This window comes from Phaethon aethereus (assembly GCF_964289735.1).
Source record: "Phaethon aethereus genome assembly, chromosome: 7".
In the NCBI taxonomy this organism is placed as follows: domain Eukaryota; kingdom Metazoa; phylum Chordata; class Aves; order Phaethontiformes; family Phaethontidae; genus Phaethon; species Phaethon aethereus.
The window spans coordinates 5,131,066-5,149,146 of NC_138583.1; the positions used below are offsets into that span (position 1 = coordinate 5,131,066).

The 18,081-nt window shown below is 54.6% G+C and overlaps 1 protein-coding gene across 3 annotated transcripts in view; it reads left to right on the plus strand.

Moving 5' to 3' along the window:
* The window catches only part of CDH23 (cadherin related 23), a 200,029-nt gene that overhangs the window by 131,967 nt on the left and 49,981 nt on the right, over positions 1–18,081 (plus strand). For all 3 annotated transcript variants that reach the window (XM_082002394.1, XM_082002392.1, XM_082002393.1), the window contains 14 exons: positions 1,520–1,584; positions 2,142–2,379; positions 3,687–3,792; positions 4,171–4,298; positions 7,598–7,670; positions 7,953–8,069; positions 8,657–8,769; positions 10,851–10,958; positions 12,182–12,371; positions 13,279–13,424; positions 13,741–13,960; positions 14,607–14,759; positions 15,712–15,825; positions 16,999–17,147. In XM_082002394.1, coding sequence (XP_081858520.1) covers positions 1,520–1,584; positions 2,142–2,379; positions 3,687–3,792; positions 4,171–4,298; positions 7,598–7,670; positions 7,953–8,069; positions 8,657–8,769; positions 10,851–10,958; positions 12,182–12,371; positions 13,279–13,424; positions 13,741–13,960; positions 14,607–14,759; positions 15,712–15,825; positions 16,999–17,147 — 1,920 coding nt within the window. The remainder of the gene's footprint in view (positions 1–1,519; positions 1,585–2,141; positions 2,380–3,686; positions 3,793–4,170; positions 4,299–7,597; positions 7,671–7,952; positions 8,070–8,656; positions 8,770–10,850; positions 10,959–12,181; positions 12,372–13,278; positions 13,425–13,740; positions 13,961–14,606; positions 14,760–15,711; positions 15,826–16,998; positions 17,148–18,081) is intronic.

The following is an 18,081-nucleotide window of genomic DNA, read 5'->3' on the forward strand; positions in this document are numbered from 1 at the left end:
TTGTCCTCTAAGGGCAAAGATGCACCCGGAGGGGCTTGTCCTCCAGGAGCAGGTGCTGCTCACTCTCTGGGCATCTCTCCAGGCAGATTTTGGCAGGTTTATTCAGTTTTACTGAGCACAGTTGCAATGCACACGAAAAGTAAATCGCACCTTAGCAGTGGAGAGGAAAATCAGTAGGTCTGAAAGGCTGGATCCACCAGCACACACTTCAGCTGGCGTAAAGCAGCGGGAATTTACCTCCTGAGCGGGGGAAGCATTTGGGGAGGGAAAAATGAATTAGTCCTGGCTGGTTTTCATGCCTTTTCCTCTCTGCCACCCCATGGTGTGGCAGGTAAGCGGCGGACAGGGGTAAAGCAGTTTGATGTGCTCAAGCTCCTACTCTGCTGTCAAGGGTAATCAAGGCCATCGATAAATCAGGAAGGTTTCAGGAACGAGTTGTGTTCCATGCCAGTCCTAAAATACAGCCTTTTGATGGTATCTGGACATAAAATGTGTCTTTGACCCAGCTTTTTCACAGACCTGTTGATATCTAAGTAATCCAGACAGGACTCCATTTAGAAAATATACTAGGGGAGAAAAAGGATATTTGGGGGCTTGTATTCCACTTCCCTCACCTAAAAGTAAAATTTTTTGGTCCTTTTTCCTGCTGCCGCTCATGCATATTTTATATACTCATTAGAGAAAAGACTTTAAAACATACATAAATCTTGCCTTGCTCATCCACAGCTGACACAGTGAGTTTCACACCCCTTCCCCAGAAGGTGCTGGTTGCTTAGCCGTGACCAGCCCGCGCCAGCTTCAGCAGCTGGCAGCGGTGTAGGGTGTTGAGTTCTGCCCCTCGGCAGTGGCTTGACTGCGAGCCGGCACTGCACGCCCGCGCCGCAGCATCCCGAGGGCATCGGTGCATCGGGTGGGATTGCAGCAGATTGCAACCCCCAGAAGGGCTGTCCGGCGGGAGCCGCTTGTGGAAAGCAAGGTCTAAATTCCCTCCCTTGCCTTTAGCCTGTGTTTTAGCCTGGAGGAGTTTTGAAGCAGGCTAGGTTTTTTTATTTCTCTCCCCATGCCATCAGCCCTGAATGCGCAGGGACGGGTAGGAGCTGTGTATGCAGGGTCCTGGCTCTTGGTTTCACGGGGCCAGGATGGGTAGCCTGCAAGAATTGTCCAGGGAGACCTTTATTTCACGTGCGCTTCCCGGATCAGCTTTGTATGTCAGGGCAAGTACGTACCCGTCAAATTTCCCACGCCAAAGTTTTCGGGAGTGATGCTGAGAGCTGTTGATGGAGGGCTGTTATCCAGAGCAGCAGCGAGTCAGGGACACACAGGATAACCCAGGCGAGCACAGGCGGCTCCAGCCCCGCATCTCTCGGGTGATACGTGGCCGCGCACGATGTCTGCGCTGATGCCAGCCCACTGGCGCCGGGGTGGAAGGAGATAAAGAGGAGGTAACAGATTCAGCAGCGTGGGTAATGCAGCGTTCCCATAAGTACCTTCATTTATTAATTAACTTTTATTTTTTCAGGCAACTGACAATGACGTGGGCACATACGGGAAAGTCGGTTATTTTTTCAGCGATGACCCCGACCGGTAAGTGTGACTGAACCACCAGCATGACTTTGGTTCTTCACATTCCTCTTCTAGCCTCACTGAGAACTCACGTGGCAATTAAGGACATTCGTTATGTCCTACCTGTGAGATACCCCATGAAAACCCCACTACGTTTTCTCCCAAAGGGGTGAGTTAACTTTGGCACATGCCTGATGCTCAGCGTGTTTAACCACTTTGCTGAATCAGGACCTGCAGGCACCAGCAGTGCTTGGGACCGATAAATGCACCTGCCAGCAAGTTGTTGGCCCTGGAGCATCACATGAGGCCCGGTCGTGGTGGGCAGCTGGGGGAGGAACGTGGGCTGCCCAGCAGAAGGGATCTGGGGGCCTCTGAGCCCACCTGCTCTGCCTGTAGAGTAGCGCTGAGGGTTTCTATCCCACCACCTGTGCCGAGCTCTTGAAGGTGCTCTGGGACCAAATATCCCTCAGCAGAAATATCCCTTCACCCACTGTGGTGCTAGCTGTCAGGCTGCTGCCACCCCACCTCTCCATCTCCAGCATCACCAGGGCTTTCCCCCTCCTTTCCGATCCCCTCAGTTTCTCACTGGACAAGGACACGGGCGTAATCCTCCTGACAGCTCGGCTGGACTTCGAGACCACGCAGCGCTACACCCTGACCGTCATTGCCCGGGACGGCGGCGGGGAGGAGACGACAGGGCGCGTCAGGATCAATGTCCTCGATGTCAACGACAATGTCCCCACCTTCCAGAAGGAGGCATACCTGGGGGCCCTGCGGGAGAACGAGCCCTCCGTCACCCAGGTCGTCCGGCTCCGGGTGAGCGACCAGAGCGGCTCCGCTTGGGATGCGTGGTGGGGAGACGGGAACAGGTTAGGTCTCCATCCATCTGTGCTGCTGTTCCTCCCCCGTTCCTCACAAAAATGCTTTGGGCTTTACTGCAAAGTGCAACTGGGTGCGGTGCGGCTGCCGTCGGCTGCCTCCTTCCTCCTCCTCCTCTCCTATAAGTCCTGTGCCTATACGGCATCCCCAGGACCTGGGGCTTCTCCCAGGGCACAGGTGCTGCCTCTGTATCACCTTGCTAACAGAATCACAGAATCATTAAGGTTGGAAGAGACCTCTAAGATCATCAGGTCCAACCACCAACCCAACACCACCATGCCCACTAAACCACGTCCTGAAGTGCCACAGCTACACGTTTTTTGAACGCCTCCAATGATGGTGACTCCACCACCTCCCTGGGCAGCCTGTTCCGATGTTTGGTTTCTCTCCCCATAAAGAAATTTTTCCTGATACCCTAAAGATATTATACCTAATTATATATATAATTATATATACCTATTATACCTAATACCCTTATAGGAGGTCTAAACCTCCCCTGGCACAACTTGAGGCCATTTCCTCTTGTCCTATCACTAGTTACTTGGGAGAAGAGACCAACCCCCACCTCACCACAACCCCCTTTCAGGTAGTTGTAGAGAGCGATGAGGGCTCCCCTCGGCCTCCTCTTCTCCAGACTGAACAACCCCAGTTCCCTCAGCCGCTCCTCATCAGACTTGTGCTCCAGACCCCTCACCAGCCTCGTTGCCCTTCTCTGGACACGCTCCAGCACCTCAGCATCCTTCTTGTAGTGAGGGGCCCAACACTGAACACAGGATTCAAGGTGCGGCCTCACCAGTGCTGAGTACAGGGGCACGATCCCTGCCCTGCTCCTGCTGGCCACACGGCTTCTGATACAGGCCAGGATGCTGTTGGCCTTCTTGGCCACCTGGGTACACTGCTGGCTCATGTTCAGCTGGCTGTTGACCAGCACTCCCAGCCACTCCTCCCCGAGCCTGTAGCGTTGCACAGGGTTGTTGTGACCCAAGTGCAGGACCCGGTACTTGGCCTTATTAAACCTCATACAGTTGACCTCTGCCCATCGATCCAGCCTGTCCAGATCCCTCTGCAGAGCCCTCCTGCCCTCCAGCAGATCAACACTCCCACTCAACCTGGTGGTGTCTGCAAACTTGCTCTGCTCAGTAAAGTCAGCAGACACGGAGGGGAAGGTGCTCTCCGGGCCCTCTCCTATTGCATGTCACCGGCACAGCTCCCGTGCTCATTTACTCCCTCTGCTCGTGCCCTAGGCGTCTGATGAGGACTCTCCTCCAAACAACCAGATCACATACAGCATCATGCAGGCGTCTGCCTTCCGCGACTACTTTGATATGGTGGTGTCGGAAGGGTACGGAGGTAAGCGCTGGTCCCGGCACCACGGTGCCCCTGACGAGCAGCAGCATGGCTGTGACCAGCAGCAGCTCGGGCTGCATTCGCACCCCTGCAAGCAGTGGTGTCAGCAAGATTTAGGAAGCTGCTCCAGCAGCTCCTCTGCTTGTCCTGACCTCTCCTGTGATGCAGTCCCTTGCAGCAGGGCTTGAGCCGAGCCGCTGCGGAGCCATGTTTCCGTGCATGTACAGCTCGCTCCAGGTTATGCCAGTGCAAGGAGCTCAGTAATGCCCAGCACTCGTGTTTTCAGGGGAGGCAGCGTGGATGGGTGACCCCCCAAGCCTGCCTGCCGTCCTGCTCCATGTCTGAATGCCCTCCTGACCGCCTCGCTTTGCATCCTTTCAGTGATCAGCGTGAACCACCCCCTTGACTACGAGCAGGTGGCCAACGGGGTTATTTACCTGACTGTGATGGCCAAGGATGCTGGCAACCCACCACTCAACAGCACCGTCCCCGTCACCATCGAGGTGTTTGTAAGTACGGCGCCTGACGATCCTGTCGCGGTTTCCCTGCAATTGCTCCATAGCGGTGCCGTTAATCCAGCCGTAACCCGGCAAGACTATCCCACCCCGTGGATGTGTACATGCGGATTGCAATTACGTATGTCTCATATATGTATATATGTGTCATATACATCTCATGTACATAGGTGTCATACATACTGGTAAAAGAAACGCTGTCCCTGACGTTTGGTAAGGTCTGAGTGACAGAGGGCGAGTGAGAGTGTTTCTGAGGGGGTGTCATGACGAACAAGCGCAGACGGGCTGTCCTGACCCCATGTACCTCCTCCCTCTCTTCGGCTGTGCACGATGCACAGGGAGGCCGCTGGAATTAACATGGTAGGAGCCCCAGCTAACCACTGGGTGAGGAGCAGAGCTGGGGACAGGGTGGAGATGGACCCTCTGCCCTTGCTTTTGACTGGGGAGGTTCACTGAGCACCCAGTGAGCCCTTCTCTCAGCTCGCAGCGACCTCCTGGCTGGGATGCTCCCCATGCCGGTAGCCAGAGGCGCTCGCTGCAGCTCGGATGCAGAGGAGAGAGCTTTGACTGCACCGTAGCACTCGTAGTGTCCGAAATTATTGGTCCCTGAATCAATCATGGGCACTTGCTTGTTTATCTCCCCGGTGCCGGCTGTCCCGGCCAGGCTGCGGGCTTCGCTGTGCATCTCACGTGCCGGCACCAGTGCGAACCCCCTCGAGGAGGGGCTGCTGCTGGGGGAGGGAAAGCATCGCGGCATTCCTCGGGTAGATTAGATCAGATTGTCACTTCGAGGCGCATTGTGGTTTGAGGACGTCCAGAGGGAGGTATCAGTGATGGAGACAGTTTGCTTGATAACCCGTCAGTCTCACGGTGATGGGATCTAAGCCAGGCTGGCGACAGCGTCAGTCTGGGAAGGTGAAGAAGACGAAGTCCACGGTGCCGTAGGACGTGAATGAAGTCACATCAGCATGCCTCTCCTCCAGCTCCCTCACCGTGCTCGGGAGAGGGGGAATAAGGCAGTGCCGGGGTGGTTAGCGGTGGTTAAATACATCCTTTCCATGCTGTGCTTTAGACAGCATAAACATCTCTTTCTAAAGAACATACTTCAGTAGGTCATCTCGTCCTGGTTGAGCCTGCACACTGGCGGGGTTTAAGTAGCTGTCACTTCTTCCACTCTCAAGCAAAGGGATTTTCTCTCAACTGGAAAAAGTAAAGAAAAAAAATGAGAAAATAAGAAGAAAATGAGGAGGAAGCATTTCACAACGGCAGTTGAGGAACAAGAGCTGTGAAAAGGCAGAACGAGAGTGAGTGTGGAGGGAGGTAATTTTTTTTATCCTTTGGTTGTTGGTTTTTAATAAAGAAGTCAAACTCGCCTTGTAGATTTCCCATTAGGGGACAATACGCTTTTGTAGAGGGAGCCGCCGAATCAGAACTAATAGCGCGCCACGCCAGGAGCCGGGGAAATATCACCACTAATAAGTTTCTGCCTCGCTCCCTGCTGCTGACGCCCTGTTCGGGGCGATGAGCCAGCAACTTACACCGTGCCTGTGTCTGGAGAAAAGGGGGTTGTGTGCTTAGTGTGAGTGTCTGCAGTGGTCAGCATCTCTGAAGATGGTATGGTGGCTGTCCAAGGCTGAGGGTCGGGGGACTGTGGGAAGCTGGTTTTGTGGAAGTCGGTGAGGTGGGATCATCAGTGAGGTGGTTTAGCTGGATGCCCTCTCCTGTGGGAGCAGAGGAGGCGTGCCGGATCCCGTCTGGCGTTGCTGCCAAGTGCCACAGGAGGCATTGCAGGAAGGCTTGCAGTGGGGAGCTTTGGAGTTCAGGTTGCTGAAGTGGACAATGTCCTTCTCAAGTAGAAAAGCCACACACCGTGCTGCAGGCAGGTGCACGGCAGCTCCGGCCAGATGGAGAGCTGGCCAGGAGCGAGCCCCTGCCTCCTCGGGAGCCGGCTTACCGGGCCGTGGCGGTGCTGAGCACGGCCTGATGAACTCAGGACCGCTAACAAAGTGGCACAACGTCTGCTCTGGCTTGCTTCCACCCAGCCTGGACAGCGGCAGAGCTCACCGGGGTCTGGCTGCAGGCGGCACGCGGACGCGTGTTCAGTCTTTCCGTTTCCTTCGCCTTTAACCTGCACCTCCTGGGCTTGCCCTGGGGCTATGACTCCGACCCAGCTCAGCGAGGAGGAGGAGGGAGATGCGGAGAGCACCCCAGGCAGCAGGCAACTTCCTTATTACCCTCGGAGGAGATGCAGTGAAAGCTGAGTGATGCAAAGGCTGATTAAAGACCACCTGCTTCCAGCAACGAGAGCAGAGGATGGCAATTTAATTGCAGTACGATGGGCATCGTTGGCACATGAAATTGCCTCAGATATCAAGTTCAGTGGCAGCAGGAGCAGCTGAGCCTGCAGGTCCATCAGTGGTCTCCAGGTAGAAAATGTCTCCAGTGCAGCCCCAAGGAAACGGCGAAGTTCATAACGGTGTTTTAATGTCCTGGCAGCTCCGTCCTTCCCTCTGTAGGCGATTGGGTTTGGTTCACTTAAGGCAGATTCTTAACATTGTTTAAACAGCACTTAAAGCTTTAAACTGGTCTGAAATCTGTTTTGAGGGATGTTTTGAGCAATTGCTCCTGCCTGGTTTCACCAGGCTGGCCGTAGTCACTGGCAGAGACAGGCTTGGAGGGAGCACATTGATATGCATACCAGCTTCCCCCCTAAAAATGCTGTAGCTGCTCTCTCTGCAAACACCCACAGCATTCCTCCGCTTAAACAAAGGCAGCAAAAGCTCAGCAGTTCCCCCGGCCAATCCAGTCTGCTTGGTGGCCTCGTGGCCGGGGTGACCCAGAGCACTAAGCCACTCGTGTGCCTCTCTGAGAGGGAGGAGCGGGTCTGCGCACAATGCTGCTGAGCTTCGTGCGGCGTTTGTGTCCTCCCAGGGCTTGCAGTGGAGGCAGGAGCAGCTCAGAGGATGCTTGGCTGCAAACGGCAGCTGTTCCTCAGACCTGTTGTGTATTGCCCGGGCTCCTGGATAACGAGATAGTCAGTATTGGCCCCACTGTATGGCTCAGCAAAGTCACTGACAATCGGCTTACCTTAACCTCAGCTGCCTCTGCAGTGAAACTCTGTGCTCAGACCTCTGGTGCCTTACTCCTAAGGCCATCTTCCCCATGCTGATGTCTTGAGCTGGTCACACCTTGAGATGCGGCTGGCCAGGAGCATCCCCGTTACCTGACTTTTGCAGCCACTTGACCATCTTGCCTTTTTCCCAAGCAGCCTGTCAACCTTCTTTTTGCTTCAGGATGAAAACGACAACCCCCCGACGTTCAGCAAGCCCTCCTATGTTATAACCGTCATGGAAGACATTATGGCAGGTATGGAGCACGTCTCTGCTCCTTCTCCAGGCTAGCAGAAGGGTCCTGGGGATCTTACAGCCAGAATGGGGTGGGTGATGGCTTTTGGGGGAGATAAAAGCCAGGGACCTGGCAGAATTTCATAGCTGTGGGGTCTGAGGGTTTGGCCCCACTGTGCCTGCAGGCGAGGGGACCCCTTGGCTGGGTGACCTGCAGGAGTGGTGTGGGGGGACAGGGCAGCTGGGAAAGAGCTGCTTCAGGCTGCAAATGCCCAGCCCAGACCTCATTTCTGCCTCCCCCAAGGAGCCACAGTGCTGTTTCTCAATGCCACGGACATGGACCGGTCCAGGGAGTATGGGCAGGAGTCGATCATCTACTCCCTGGAGGGCTCCTCACATTTTCGGATCAATGCTCGTTCAGGTGAGCCTCTGTACATGCTGTCCCTCTTTTCCTTTCAGTTCCCTCTCCTGAATTTCCCATGGTTTTCTTCCCCATTGTTTTTCCTCTTTCACCCTCCCTCCTTCCCTTGCCCTTCCCTCCTCTCCCCAGAGCAGCCTGCTGAGGGGATGCACAATTTAAGGGATTCACCTGATTTCAGCCACCAGCACTTGCACGGTGACTATGAGAGCTTTGGCAGAGACATCAGCGGAAGCTCAGCTCACGGTGGGAACACCTAAGAAAAGGCTTTGGCTGCAAGGGCTTACGTTTGCTAAGGAGCTGCTGCCCGCCTGCCCTTGCTGGCATCGGTTTTGGCTCATTACGGGCAGAAACGAGCATGAGGGATCGCACGCAGTCGTTACACGGGCTCCCGTGGGAAGACACAGCACGAAGTTTGCAGGAGCTTGCTGACAAGCTGACCCTTCCAGGGTCCATTATTTGAAACTGAATCAGAAGAAAGGGCCCATTTGTGGAGGATCCTGCCTCTTGTTTTGAGTGTCCCTTTTTTTCACCGGTGCCCCTATTTGCCATACATCATCTCTAATCCCTCTCATCTCCTGTGGCTGCAGGAGAAATCACGACAACGTCTTTGCTGGACCGGGAGGCCAAATCCGAATACATCCTCATTGTCCGGGCAGTGGATGGAGGCGTGGGCCACCATCAGAAGACAGGCATTGCTATGGTGAGTGTCTGAAGGAGAATCTCCTTGAGCCACCAGTGCCTGCCTTGGGGCTGGTGTTGGGGAGGGCTGCCCAGGCACCGATGCTTCAGTTCCCCATGCTAGCAGCGTTTCATTTTAGCTGTGTGAATGAGTAAAGAGCATACAGTGGTGTCTACCCTCTTGGGCTGCCCCCACTGCTACTTGTAGCCCTTGCAGAATGACTGTCTGGGCTGTGTAGACTTTGAAATCGGGCTCCCTTTCCTGGCAAGCCATTCACCCAGGAGCAGCTTGACCTTCCAGCACTTTACAAGTCCAGCTCTCCATGCAAAGGCAGTAATGGATACCTATTCCACCCGCGGCACGGCTCCCCTTTGTCCATACCTCTTGAGAAAACGCTTAGTTGGAGAGCCTGCAGGCACACTTACTTGTTCCTGATGACCACTATTCACATACTGCCTGGATCAAGGGTTTCCAACCGGTTTGTGATTCGTGGGCTGCTCAGAAGGTTCTGGTGGAGGTGCAGGCCATTGTACTGCAGATTGAAGCCTTCTGCTTTGCCTTGCCCTTTGCAGACGTCAGGGAGACCCATCTTTGTAAAAGTCTTTGGAAATACCGGGAGGTCAAAAGCCAAAGATCCATCTCTCGCTGGTCATCGCACCAGCTCGGTTTGAACATTTTGTAACGTTTGGGTGCTTCTACTCCTGGGACACTTGACTGAGTTGCAGGAGAGATGTCCCATGCAACGGAGGATGATTCAGAGAAATATTGTGGTTGTGCTGAGGAGATCCCTAAAATAATTGTCACTGCTGCTGAGGGCCATCGAGATGGATATGATCCAGGCAGCAAACTAGAAGCTTCCTATGGAGCCTCCCAGAAGCACATGACAGCCTTGGCTAGGCAATGGCATGGCCTGTTAGATGCTGGGTTCCCCTTTGTGGCTCCAGATGAGATTATGTTCTCCTAATAGCTTTACTGAACAGCAAACCAAGGTTTTTGCAACACAAATTGCAATTAGGAAAAAAAAAATGCATCACCGTTCCTAAAGAGGTAAAGAATATTAAAACTCAGTGGGAACTGGGTGGCCGATTAAGTTTGTCTGCTGTCGTTAGCAAGGATATACACCTGGGACTCAAAGCTATATGTTCCCTATAATAATTTTTCATCTGGAAACAAGGGTCCATTCAGGGGCTTTGCAAGGTCTCCAGGTGATGAACAAGCACCTGGGGTGCTCAGGATAGCAGTGGGTCACCAACCTTCCCCCAGGGACTTCCCCAGTGGCTTGGCTTGTGTCCGGGGTCACATCCTTGGAGACCGTGGGGCCCAGATTTGCCTCTTCTACCACGGGATGGCACCAGCAGCTCAGCCTGGTGCGGCTGCAGCATTCGATTACTTGGGAACACAGAAGACCTCAGGAGAAGCTCCACCGAGAGACCCTGCGTGGGGGGTGGCAGGCACCGGGAGCTCCCTCCTGCTCCTCTGCCCCCCTTTCTCTTGAACTGCAGGTCTTCCCTCAGGCACCTTTGTAGACTCACAGGCTGGATTGAAACTGGTGATCAGGGGAGGTGAGAGACTCACAGGCAACAGGATGCATCCCACAGCTCGCTACTGTCACTTAGATGCCGTTTCTCACGCTGAAAACAAAGATAGGTAACACTTCAGGGCACCATCCTCTCTATGCTGTCTTGCCTTTGCACCTCCTATCTCCTGATACCGTACCCTCTCCCCATTTCTCATTTATTCCTTTTTTTCTTTTTTTTGGCTTTTTATCAGTCACTCAGTTTTTTCCTGCCTTTCCTGCCACACTCCCGCTGCGCCCTCTCCCCTGCCACCGTGACCAATTTGCATCCCCCCCGCAGTGAAGTAGCTGCTCAAAAACACACCTCGTGCCCCCGCTGTTGTTTTAACTGCAAGGCAATAAGTACCCATGAGCCAAACCAAGTTTAAATATATACCGAGGAGCTTTGGCTGTGCAGACGCAGGACGTTGTTTTGGTTGTTCTTCTAGGGGTTTTCCCTCCGGAGGCTGAACATGAGTTGGGTCCCTGGTGCTGCCCCAGGACCCAGTACCTCTTGATGCAGCGTTGCTTGCTTGCTCCCTCACAGGTGAACATCACGCTACTGGACATCAACGACAACTACCCCACGTGGAAGGATGAGCCATACTTCATTAACCTGGTGGAAATGACCCCCCCCAACTCGGACGTCACCACGGTACGTGCGAGGAAAGGTGGCTGTTGGGCTAAAAGCCTCCTCCTTTCACCCAGCGAGGTTGTCCCTGGAGCAGGGAGTCACCTCTGAACCGGTGTCACCTCTTAACTGGTGTCGCCTCCAGTCAAGCACCATCTTGCAGAAGTCCATTTAAAAAGTTACTCCTGAGCCTCCTCGCTGCTGCCTGTCCTGTGTGTTTCTCCTCTCTGCTGGCATGTATTTTTTTCTCCCCAAATTGTGTGGGTTTTGGCCAAATTCTCCTTTTTTTAGCCTCGCCTGCGACCTCCTTCAAGGACCTCTGAAAGACATTGATTTACAGCCTTTCAAGTCCCTCTGGTGAAATAAAAGAGAAGGAGAGAGGGAGGCTGGTACTCCATCACGCTGGGAGAAAAATGACGGGCACGAAACGGAAAATAAATGAGGGAGAAGTGAAGAGAATCCACAAAATCATATAAGGAGGAAAGCTGCAAAAGAAAAGGAGTTGAGGGGGGGGAAGAAAGGTCTGGCAGCACAGCCCAAGCCAGAACACGGTGGTTTTCCTCTCTTCCGTGCGGCACCAGCTCCGCTGCTCGGCGCCTGCTTCAAGTCGTCTTGTCTTTGACATCCCAATTAGTTGCTGGGAAAATAATTATTGTGTCACCGACACGATGTAAATTCAGCTGTGGGACAAGCAGCAGGGGCCATGGAAGTTATGAGTGTAATGAAGTTGAGGGGTTTTTAATGTAAATGTCCTCTGTAATTAAAAATGTCACAGGGAGAACAGTAAAACACAAAATGTCTGGTGTGGAGGAGAACTCCACTAGTGAATTATTTCCAGCATTTCCAGTGTGGAAGCACAAGTTCCTCAGCATGCCTCTTGGTCCTTTTTATTTTATTTTTCTGGAAGGTGCTTTTTTTCTAGCTGGCCTTATTTAAAAGGAGAAAAGCCTGTTTGATTGCTGCGTGCTCGTGTCTCTCTTGCCATGCCATTACCTCTCGGGCTTGCAGGCCAATTTCGGTGAGATTTAACACCACAGTAGAGGTCTCAAGGGTACAAAATCCCTGCAAGTATCATGAAAATATACAGCTGTGCGGAGGATGGAGAACTTCTTGCTGCTGCTGCTATGGAGAAGCCTGTCATGGGAGCTCAGCCTCGCTATTAGACACCAGTGAATCTACATGGGGACACACCACGGGAGTTAATTCCCGTCGCTCTGCTTTTAACTTTTGCTGTTTCTCCGTGGCAGGTGGTGGCCGTTGACCCAGACCTGGGGGAGAATGGCACGGTGGTGTACAGCATCCGACCCCCCAACAAGTTCTACAGCCTCAACAGCACCACGGGCAAGATCCGCACCACCGGCGTCCTGCTGGACCGCGAGAACCCCAACGTGCAGGAGGCCCAGCTCATGCGGAGGATCGTGGTGTCAGTCACCGACTGTAAGCCCCACTTGCATCCCGCTCCTTTTTCCGCGCTGGCTTGTCTTGCTCCACCATAGCTAGAAATCGCGGGGGCTCAGGTCGCCCTCCTCAGCCTCCGCTTTCTCTCCCTGATGGTTTTCACACGTTGAGTTGGACTTTTCCCAGCCTGATTTTTGCTTTGTGATGAAGTTTCTCTTATTTTTTTCCTGGTTTGAGTGTAAGTTGCAAGGATGTTTTGGAGGTTAAAAAATGAGAGTAGGTTAAAACCTGCTGCTAAAAGAAACCAGGAACCTTCAACATGTGAGCACAGTCATTTCTGTAGCTGCCTTGACCATGAGCCTGGGAGGCAGAAACTTCCCCTCTTCTCAGTCTGGCTCCATCAGTATTTAGGAAAGTCAGTTGAGCAGGTGGGGGGAAAAGAGCTGATCAAGTGGTGAAATGTATTTTTCTCTGGGAATAGTATCTTGGGGAAACTATTTAGGAAAAAAGAGATACAAAAATAATTTTCTATTATCCAGCCTGTTTCCAAGAGCCAGGAGGCACTTATAACCTTACCTCTGCCCCTTTCTATTTTTGCATCACCTCTGCGCTGTGCTAAAGCCATCGTCCCATCTGTCCCGCCAGAAAGAGAGAGAACAAGCACAGGCTGGTGTTGCTCTTGTTTTTCAGCTGCATGTACAAGTAGCCATCGGTCTGCCTTGCACGCCTGCTGCCAGGGAGAGTTTTCCTCTAGCAGGGAACTGTGCTGTTAGTCCGACGGGCTGCAGTGCCAAGGGCAACACGGACTGGTCAGTGCCTCAAGGGGGTAGCCCCATCCTGCACTACTGTCTGCATAGGGCATGAGGGCTCCTTTTTAGGGGAAAGGGGTGGAAACCCTTAATATCTCGAGGTATTAACCCTGAGACCCGCTTCCTGGCCTCCACAGGTGGGAGGCCACCCCTGCGAGCTACCAGCAGCGCCACCGTTTTCGTCAACCTGCTGGACCTGAACGACAACGACCCCACTTTCCAAAACCTGCCCTTCGCCGCTGAGATCGCTGAGGGCCTTCCCGCAGGCTCCTCTGTCTTCCAGGTGAGCGTGTCCCACGCTGGGAGCTGCTGCTGGTGTCGCTGCCATCGCTTCTGCAAAGCAGGCTAGCAGTACAGCCTCACCATCCTCTCCATCCTCTCCATGCTCTAGCAATGCAACGGGGGGGATGCAGGAGGGGCTGTGGCATCCCACCCCATGTGCTTGCTCCTGGCAGGGGGGATGCCTCGAGATCCCTTTGCATCAGCCCAGCAGCCCTGGGGGCAAGGAAACGCTCAGGGTTTATGTACTGTGATTTTCCATCATCAGGAGATGATCGGGCTCCCCCGTGCTGACCCCTTCCCTCCATTCTCTCCACCAGGTAGTGGCCATCGACCTGGATGAGGGTCCGAACGGGCAGGTGATGTACCGCATGCAGGTGGGGATGCCCCGCATGGATTTCCTCATCAACAGCACCAGCGGGCTCGTCACCTCCACCACCGTGCTGGACAGGGAGAGGATCGCCGAGTACTACCTGCGGGTGGTGGCCAGTGATGCCGGCGTGCCCTCCAAGAGCTCCACTAGCACCCTGACTGTCAAAGGTGGGTACACCGAGACCCCTTCCAAGTCCTTCCCAGCCATAGAGATGAGTGACATCCCTCTGGTCCCCAAAAGATGGGTGACAAGGACAGGTCACCAGGGGGAAGATGAAGCTTATATAGGAGACACACAGAGACCCTTATTATGCGGTCTGTCTTTAATTTGACGTGTTTCTATTCACATGAGCCTAGTGCTGAGGATAAGCATCATCTAGAAATAAACTGACACTGCATTCTCCTCAGGCCTGGGTTTGGAAGAAGAATTTTCTGTTCCTGTAACTCCAGAGCCCTCTGCCATTCACCAGGAAATGCTGAGCTTATATTTAAGCCAGAGGTATTCCTCTGAATGGGGATGGAAACGGGTAATGCAAACAGTAATTTAATTGCAGTTATGTAGGGTTTCTTATGACGTGTGTGGCATGATCTGTACGTATCAGAGGCAACCAAATACAGCCTGCAGCCATGGGGACCGGTCCTTATAGCCAGTCTGCAGGCACCCACGGCACACAGACACAGGGAGCCGCAGGCAGAGCATTGCCTGGGATGCTCAGAGCAGCAGGCAGGTGGTTTTGGGAGCCTGGCAGACATCAGCCTGGCATCTGCAGGAGGGGCAGCCCTGGAGGGGCACTCAGCTCTGCTCCCCTTTCAGTTCTGGATGTGAACGACGAGAACCCCACCTTCTTCCCAGCCGTCTACAACGTGTCGCTGCCCGAAAATGTGGCCCGGGATTTCAAAGTGGTCCGGCTCAACTGCACGGATGCTGACGTTGGGCTGAACGCTGAGCTCAGCTATTTCATCACAGGTATGAACCCCTTGCAAGACGCTGCACAGGGGAGCTTTGGTTGCGGGAAGGAGCAGGCTGCCCCAGACCTTGGTGAGGGTGTTCCGCACATCAGCGCTGCCTTTTCAAGCCCCTCCAAACCTTGTGTGGTATCGCCCTCTGCCGAAGAGCTCCGCTCGGCTCCCCGCCTCGCTGACTCCTCTTGCCCAGCCTGGGGTCCACCCTTGCCCCCCCCCGAGTATCCCCTGCCTCTCACACTGCTGGGACACAGCCAGGAGAAGCATGAGGATGGGCTTAACACCGCTGGGGTGGCGTTTGTGTAACATGCACGTAAGGCTGGAAGCCTCTTCGGGCTTTTAGGGCATCTCGTAGCCCCGCGTGCAGGTGGTTTTGGGTGGGCAGGGAGTAGGTGGGTAGCGATGCCGCCCGGGCAGCGCCTGGATTGCACTGCGGCTGCAGCACCTGCGGCGGGAGGCTGGGGAAACCCCTGGCCACACTCTGACTTGCAAACTGCACATGCGGCATTTAGCCCTCAGGAAGAGGGCAAAAACAGAAGTGTCACCGCAGTCGTTTTTTCACAATAGCAGCCCTGCGTTTCATCTCACGGCATCATGCCTCACAGGTCCCGCAGGCCACACCAAAGTGACCCCAGTTTGCTTCTGAAGCATTCAGGGAATGCTCTGGCATTTCTACAACTCAGCTTTTCCTATAATCATCGCTGTGAGGCAGGCACGGCACTTGGCGTGGTGGAGGGAAGGCGCTCTGCCCACTTTGGCTGCAGAGAAGCTTTGCCTAGGACGAGATACGAGCTTGCCCTACGCTCACCTTGCTCAGAACCATGTAAAATGCAGCCCATCAGGAGGGCAGGCTGAGCGCTTGCCATTGCCACAGCCGGGCTGACCCCATGCGCCAGCATGGGCTCTGCTCCCTGCATCCGGACAAGGGGTAACACGGTCCTTGTCCTTTGTTGCAGGTGGGAACCAGGATGGCAAATTCAGCGTCGGCTTCAGGGATGGGGTGGTCAGGACAGTCGTGAGTCTGGACAGGGAGACTGTGGCATCGTACATGCTGATCCTGGAGGCCATCGGTAAGGATTTTCCACCATTCCCATGGGACCGCTGCCACGCAGCCACGCGGAGTGGCTGTGCACGTGCCGAGCCGCCTCACAACTGTGTTTGGTATTAGCATTTCACAACCCACATGCATTAATATGTCCCAGTTTCACCGTCACTTTTGCAGACAGTAAATTCACCCCTCGGGCTCACCCAGCCCTGGGGCTTTCCCTTTCCCCCAGGGGAGGCAAGACCCCTTGTTCCTGAGAGGCTCCATGCTCTCCAGGGCAGACCTCCACTCAAAAATGCCAGCTCCACAGCATCGTTCCCCTAATGCCATGCCAGCCCTTGGCTCAGTGGCTGCCGATTAATCCAGAGCCACCTGGCACGGGCAGAGGGCCCGCATGCCAAATGCGTCTTGGCCGTCATCCCCAGAGCTTTATAATGATGTGCCTGTTTACAGAAGACTTGGACGTCCCTTTTGAAAGGAGAGATAAGTGGCCTGGTCAGAAATCTCGTGGGCACGGCATTGCAGGTGCCACAGGGTCTGCAGCAGGGATGCTGCACTGGCTGGACATGCAGAACCAGACCCCAAGTGGTAAAGGGTCTGTTCTGCCCCTCTGATGGGTACCGGGCTGCCTGTGTTTCCCCAGTCAACAGATCCCAGCCGGGTGGGTTTAGTGCTCACTTGCATCAGGCATGTTGGAAAAAACGAAACCCAGCCTATGCTCCCCGTTGCCTCAGCCTTCGTGGCAAAACCAAGAGCCGCACTGCCATGTCCTTTATCTACTGAACATCAACTGGTCCTGGTGCTCTTTGGCTGTGAGCTGTGTCTACAGAAGACTGGATCAGACCCCTGCCTGTCTTCATCTCCCAAATCCCTGACCTCCAGCAGTCCCTTCCAGCATACATCACCCTCTTAGTTTATGGGGCTGCAAACCCTCTTTAATGACCGGCTGCGTTTCCAGCCTTGCTGGGCAGTGGCTCCATGGCAGGGCTTCGGGGCGGTTTGCCACTTCCTTTTTTCTTTCAGGATAGGCAGAAAAAAACCTCATGGTTCCATGTGGGTTTTGGAAGCTGCAGAAAAGACAGAGGCTTTTAGTTTAGAAATTTTGGTCCTGGTATTTTCTGCAGCTGAAGGTTGAGCACCACCTGTGCAAGAAGATGGAGGTGACCGAACCTTCCCTCGCCATTCTCTCCCGTTACAGACAACGGCCCCACCGGGAACCGGCGCACCGGCACTGCCACTGTGTACGTGACCGTCCTGGATGTCAACGACAACCGACCCATCTTCCTTCAGAGCAGCTACGAAGTCAGCGTCCCCGAGGACATCCCGGCTGCCAGCAGCATAGTGCAGGCATGTGGATCTGTTCCACCGGGGACCCTGGGTGGGTGAAGGGGTCCCCCACTCTCTGGGCCCTGGCACCGTGGCTGTGAGCTGCAGGAAAAGCCCAGGACAGAGACTTTCTCTCCGCATCGTCAGTCTGTTCCCCCAGGCCAGGACAAGAAGTCTTCCTGCTTGCATGCTCCCCTGCTCCTTTGCTAGTGTGGGCTGTGAGCACCAGGGGGAAGACGGCAAAGCACAAGGGAGAAATAAGAAATTCACCCCGTTTCTGCAGGGGGTGAGAGGAGAACACCCAAGCCCTGTGTTGGTGGGGCCCCGTTGCCTGACTGCATCCCCGCTTTCTCCCTCCGCCCAGCAGAGAAGGGGCCGAGAGCGGAGATCCCAAGGGGGAGGGAGAAGAGTGCATGCAAAGAGATGCTCTGAGAACTGGGGAAAAACGGAGGGAGCAAAGCATTTGGACTTTGCTTTCATTTTTGTTCGTCTTTGAGGGAGCGGTGGGCAGAGCTGAATGGCTTAGTGAGCGCCGAATGAATGCGGGCATTCACTCAGCCTCCGAGGGCTTCCAGCATCCCCTCAAACCCGGGGCTCTTCTGGAGCAGGCACCAAAGGCTCTTTGCAGAGGGCCCTGGGAAGGCTCCTCCTGCCATGAATACCTCTCCCGGCGATGGGAAAGGGGCAGCTTTGTCCCTGGCTCTCGCGGGCAGGGTGAGTCACCGGGAGAGAAGAAAGGAGCCTTTCGCCTCTTGCAAAAAAGCTTTGCCGGGAGTCGTGCGTCGTGCCCAGGGCGGCCAGTTCCCCAAGCGTGAGCCCGGCGGCTCCTCGTCACCTGTCGTGCCGTGGCATGGCGTTACGTGATGCCCGCAGCACCGCGCCTGTCGCGGGGGTCGGGCGTCTGCCTGCCGTCCCTGCACCTGGGGTGGAGGCGGAGAGAAGCCCTGCCATGGGA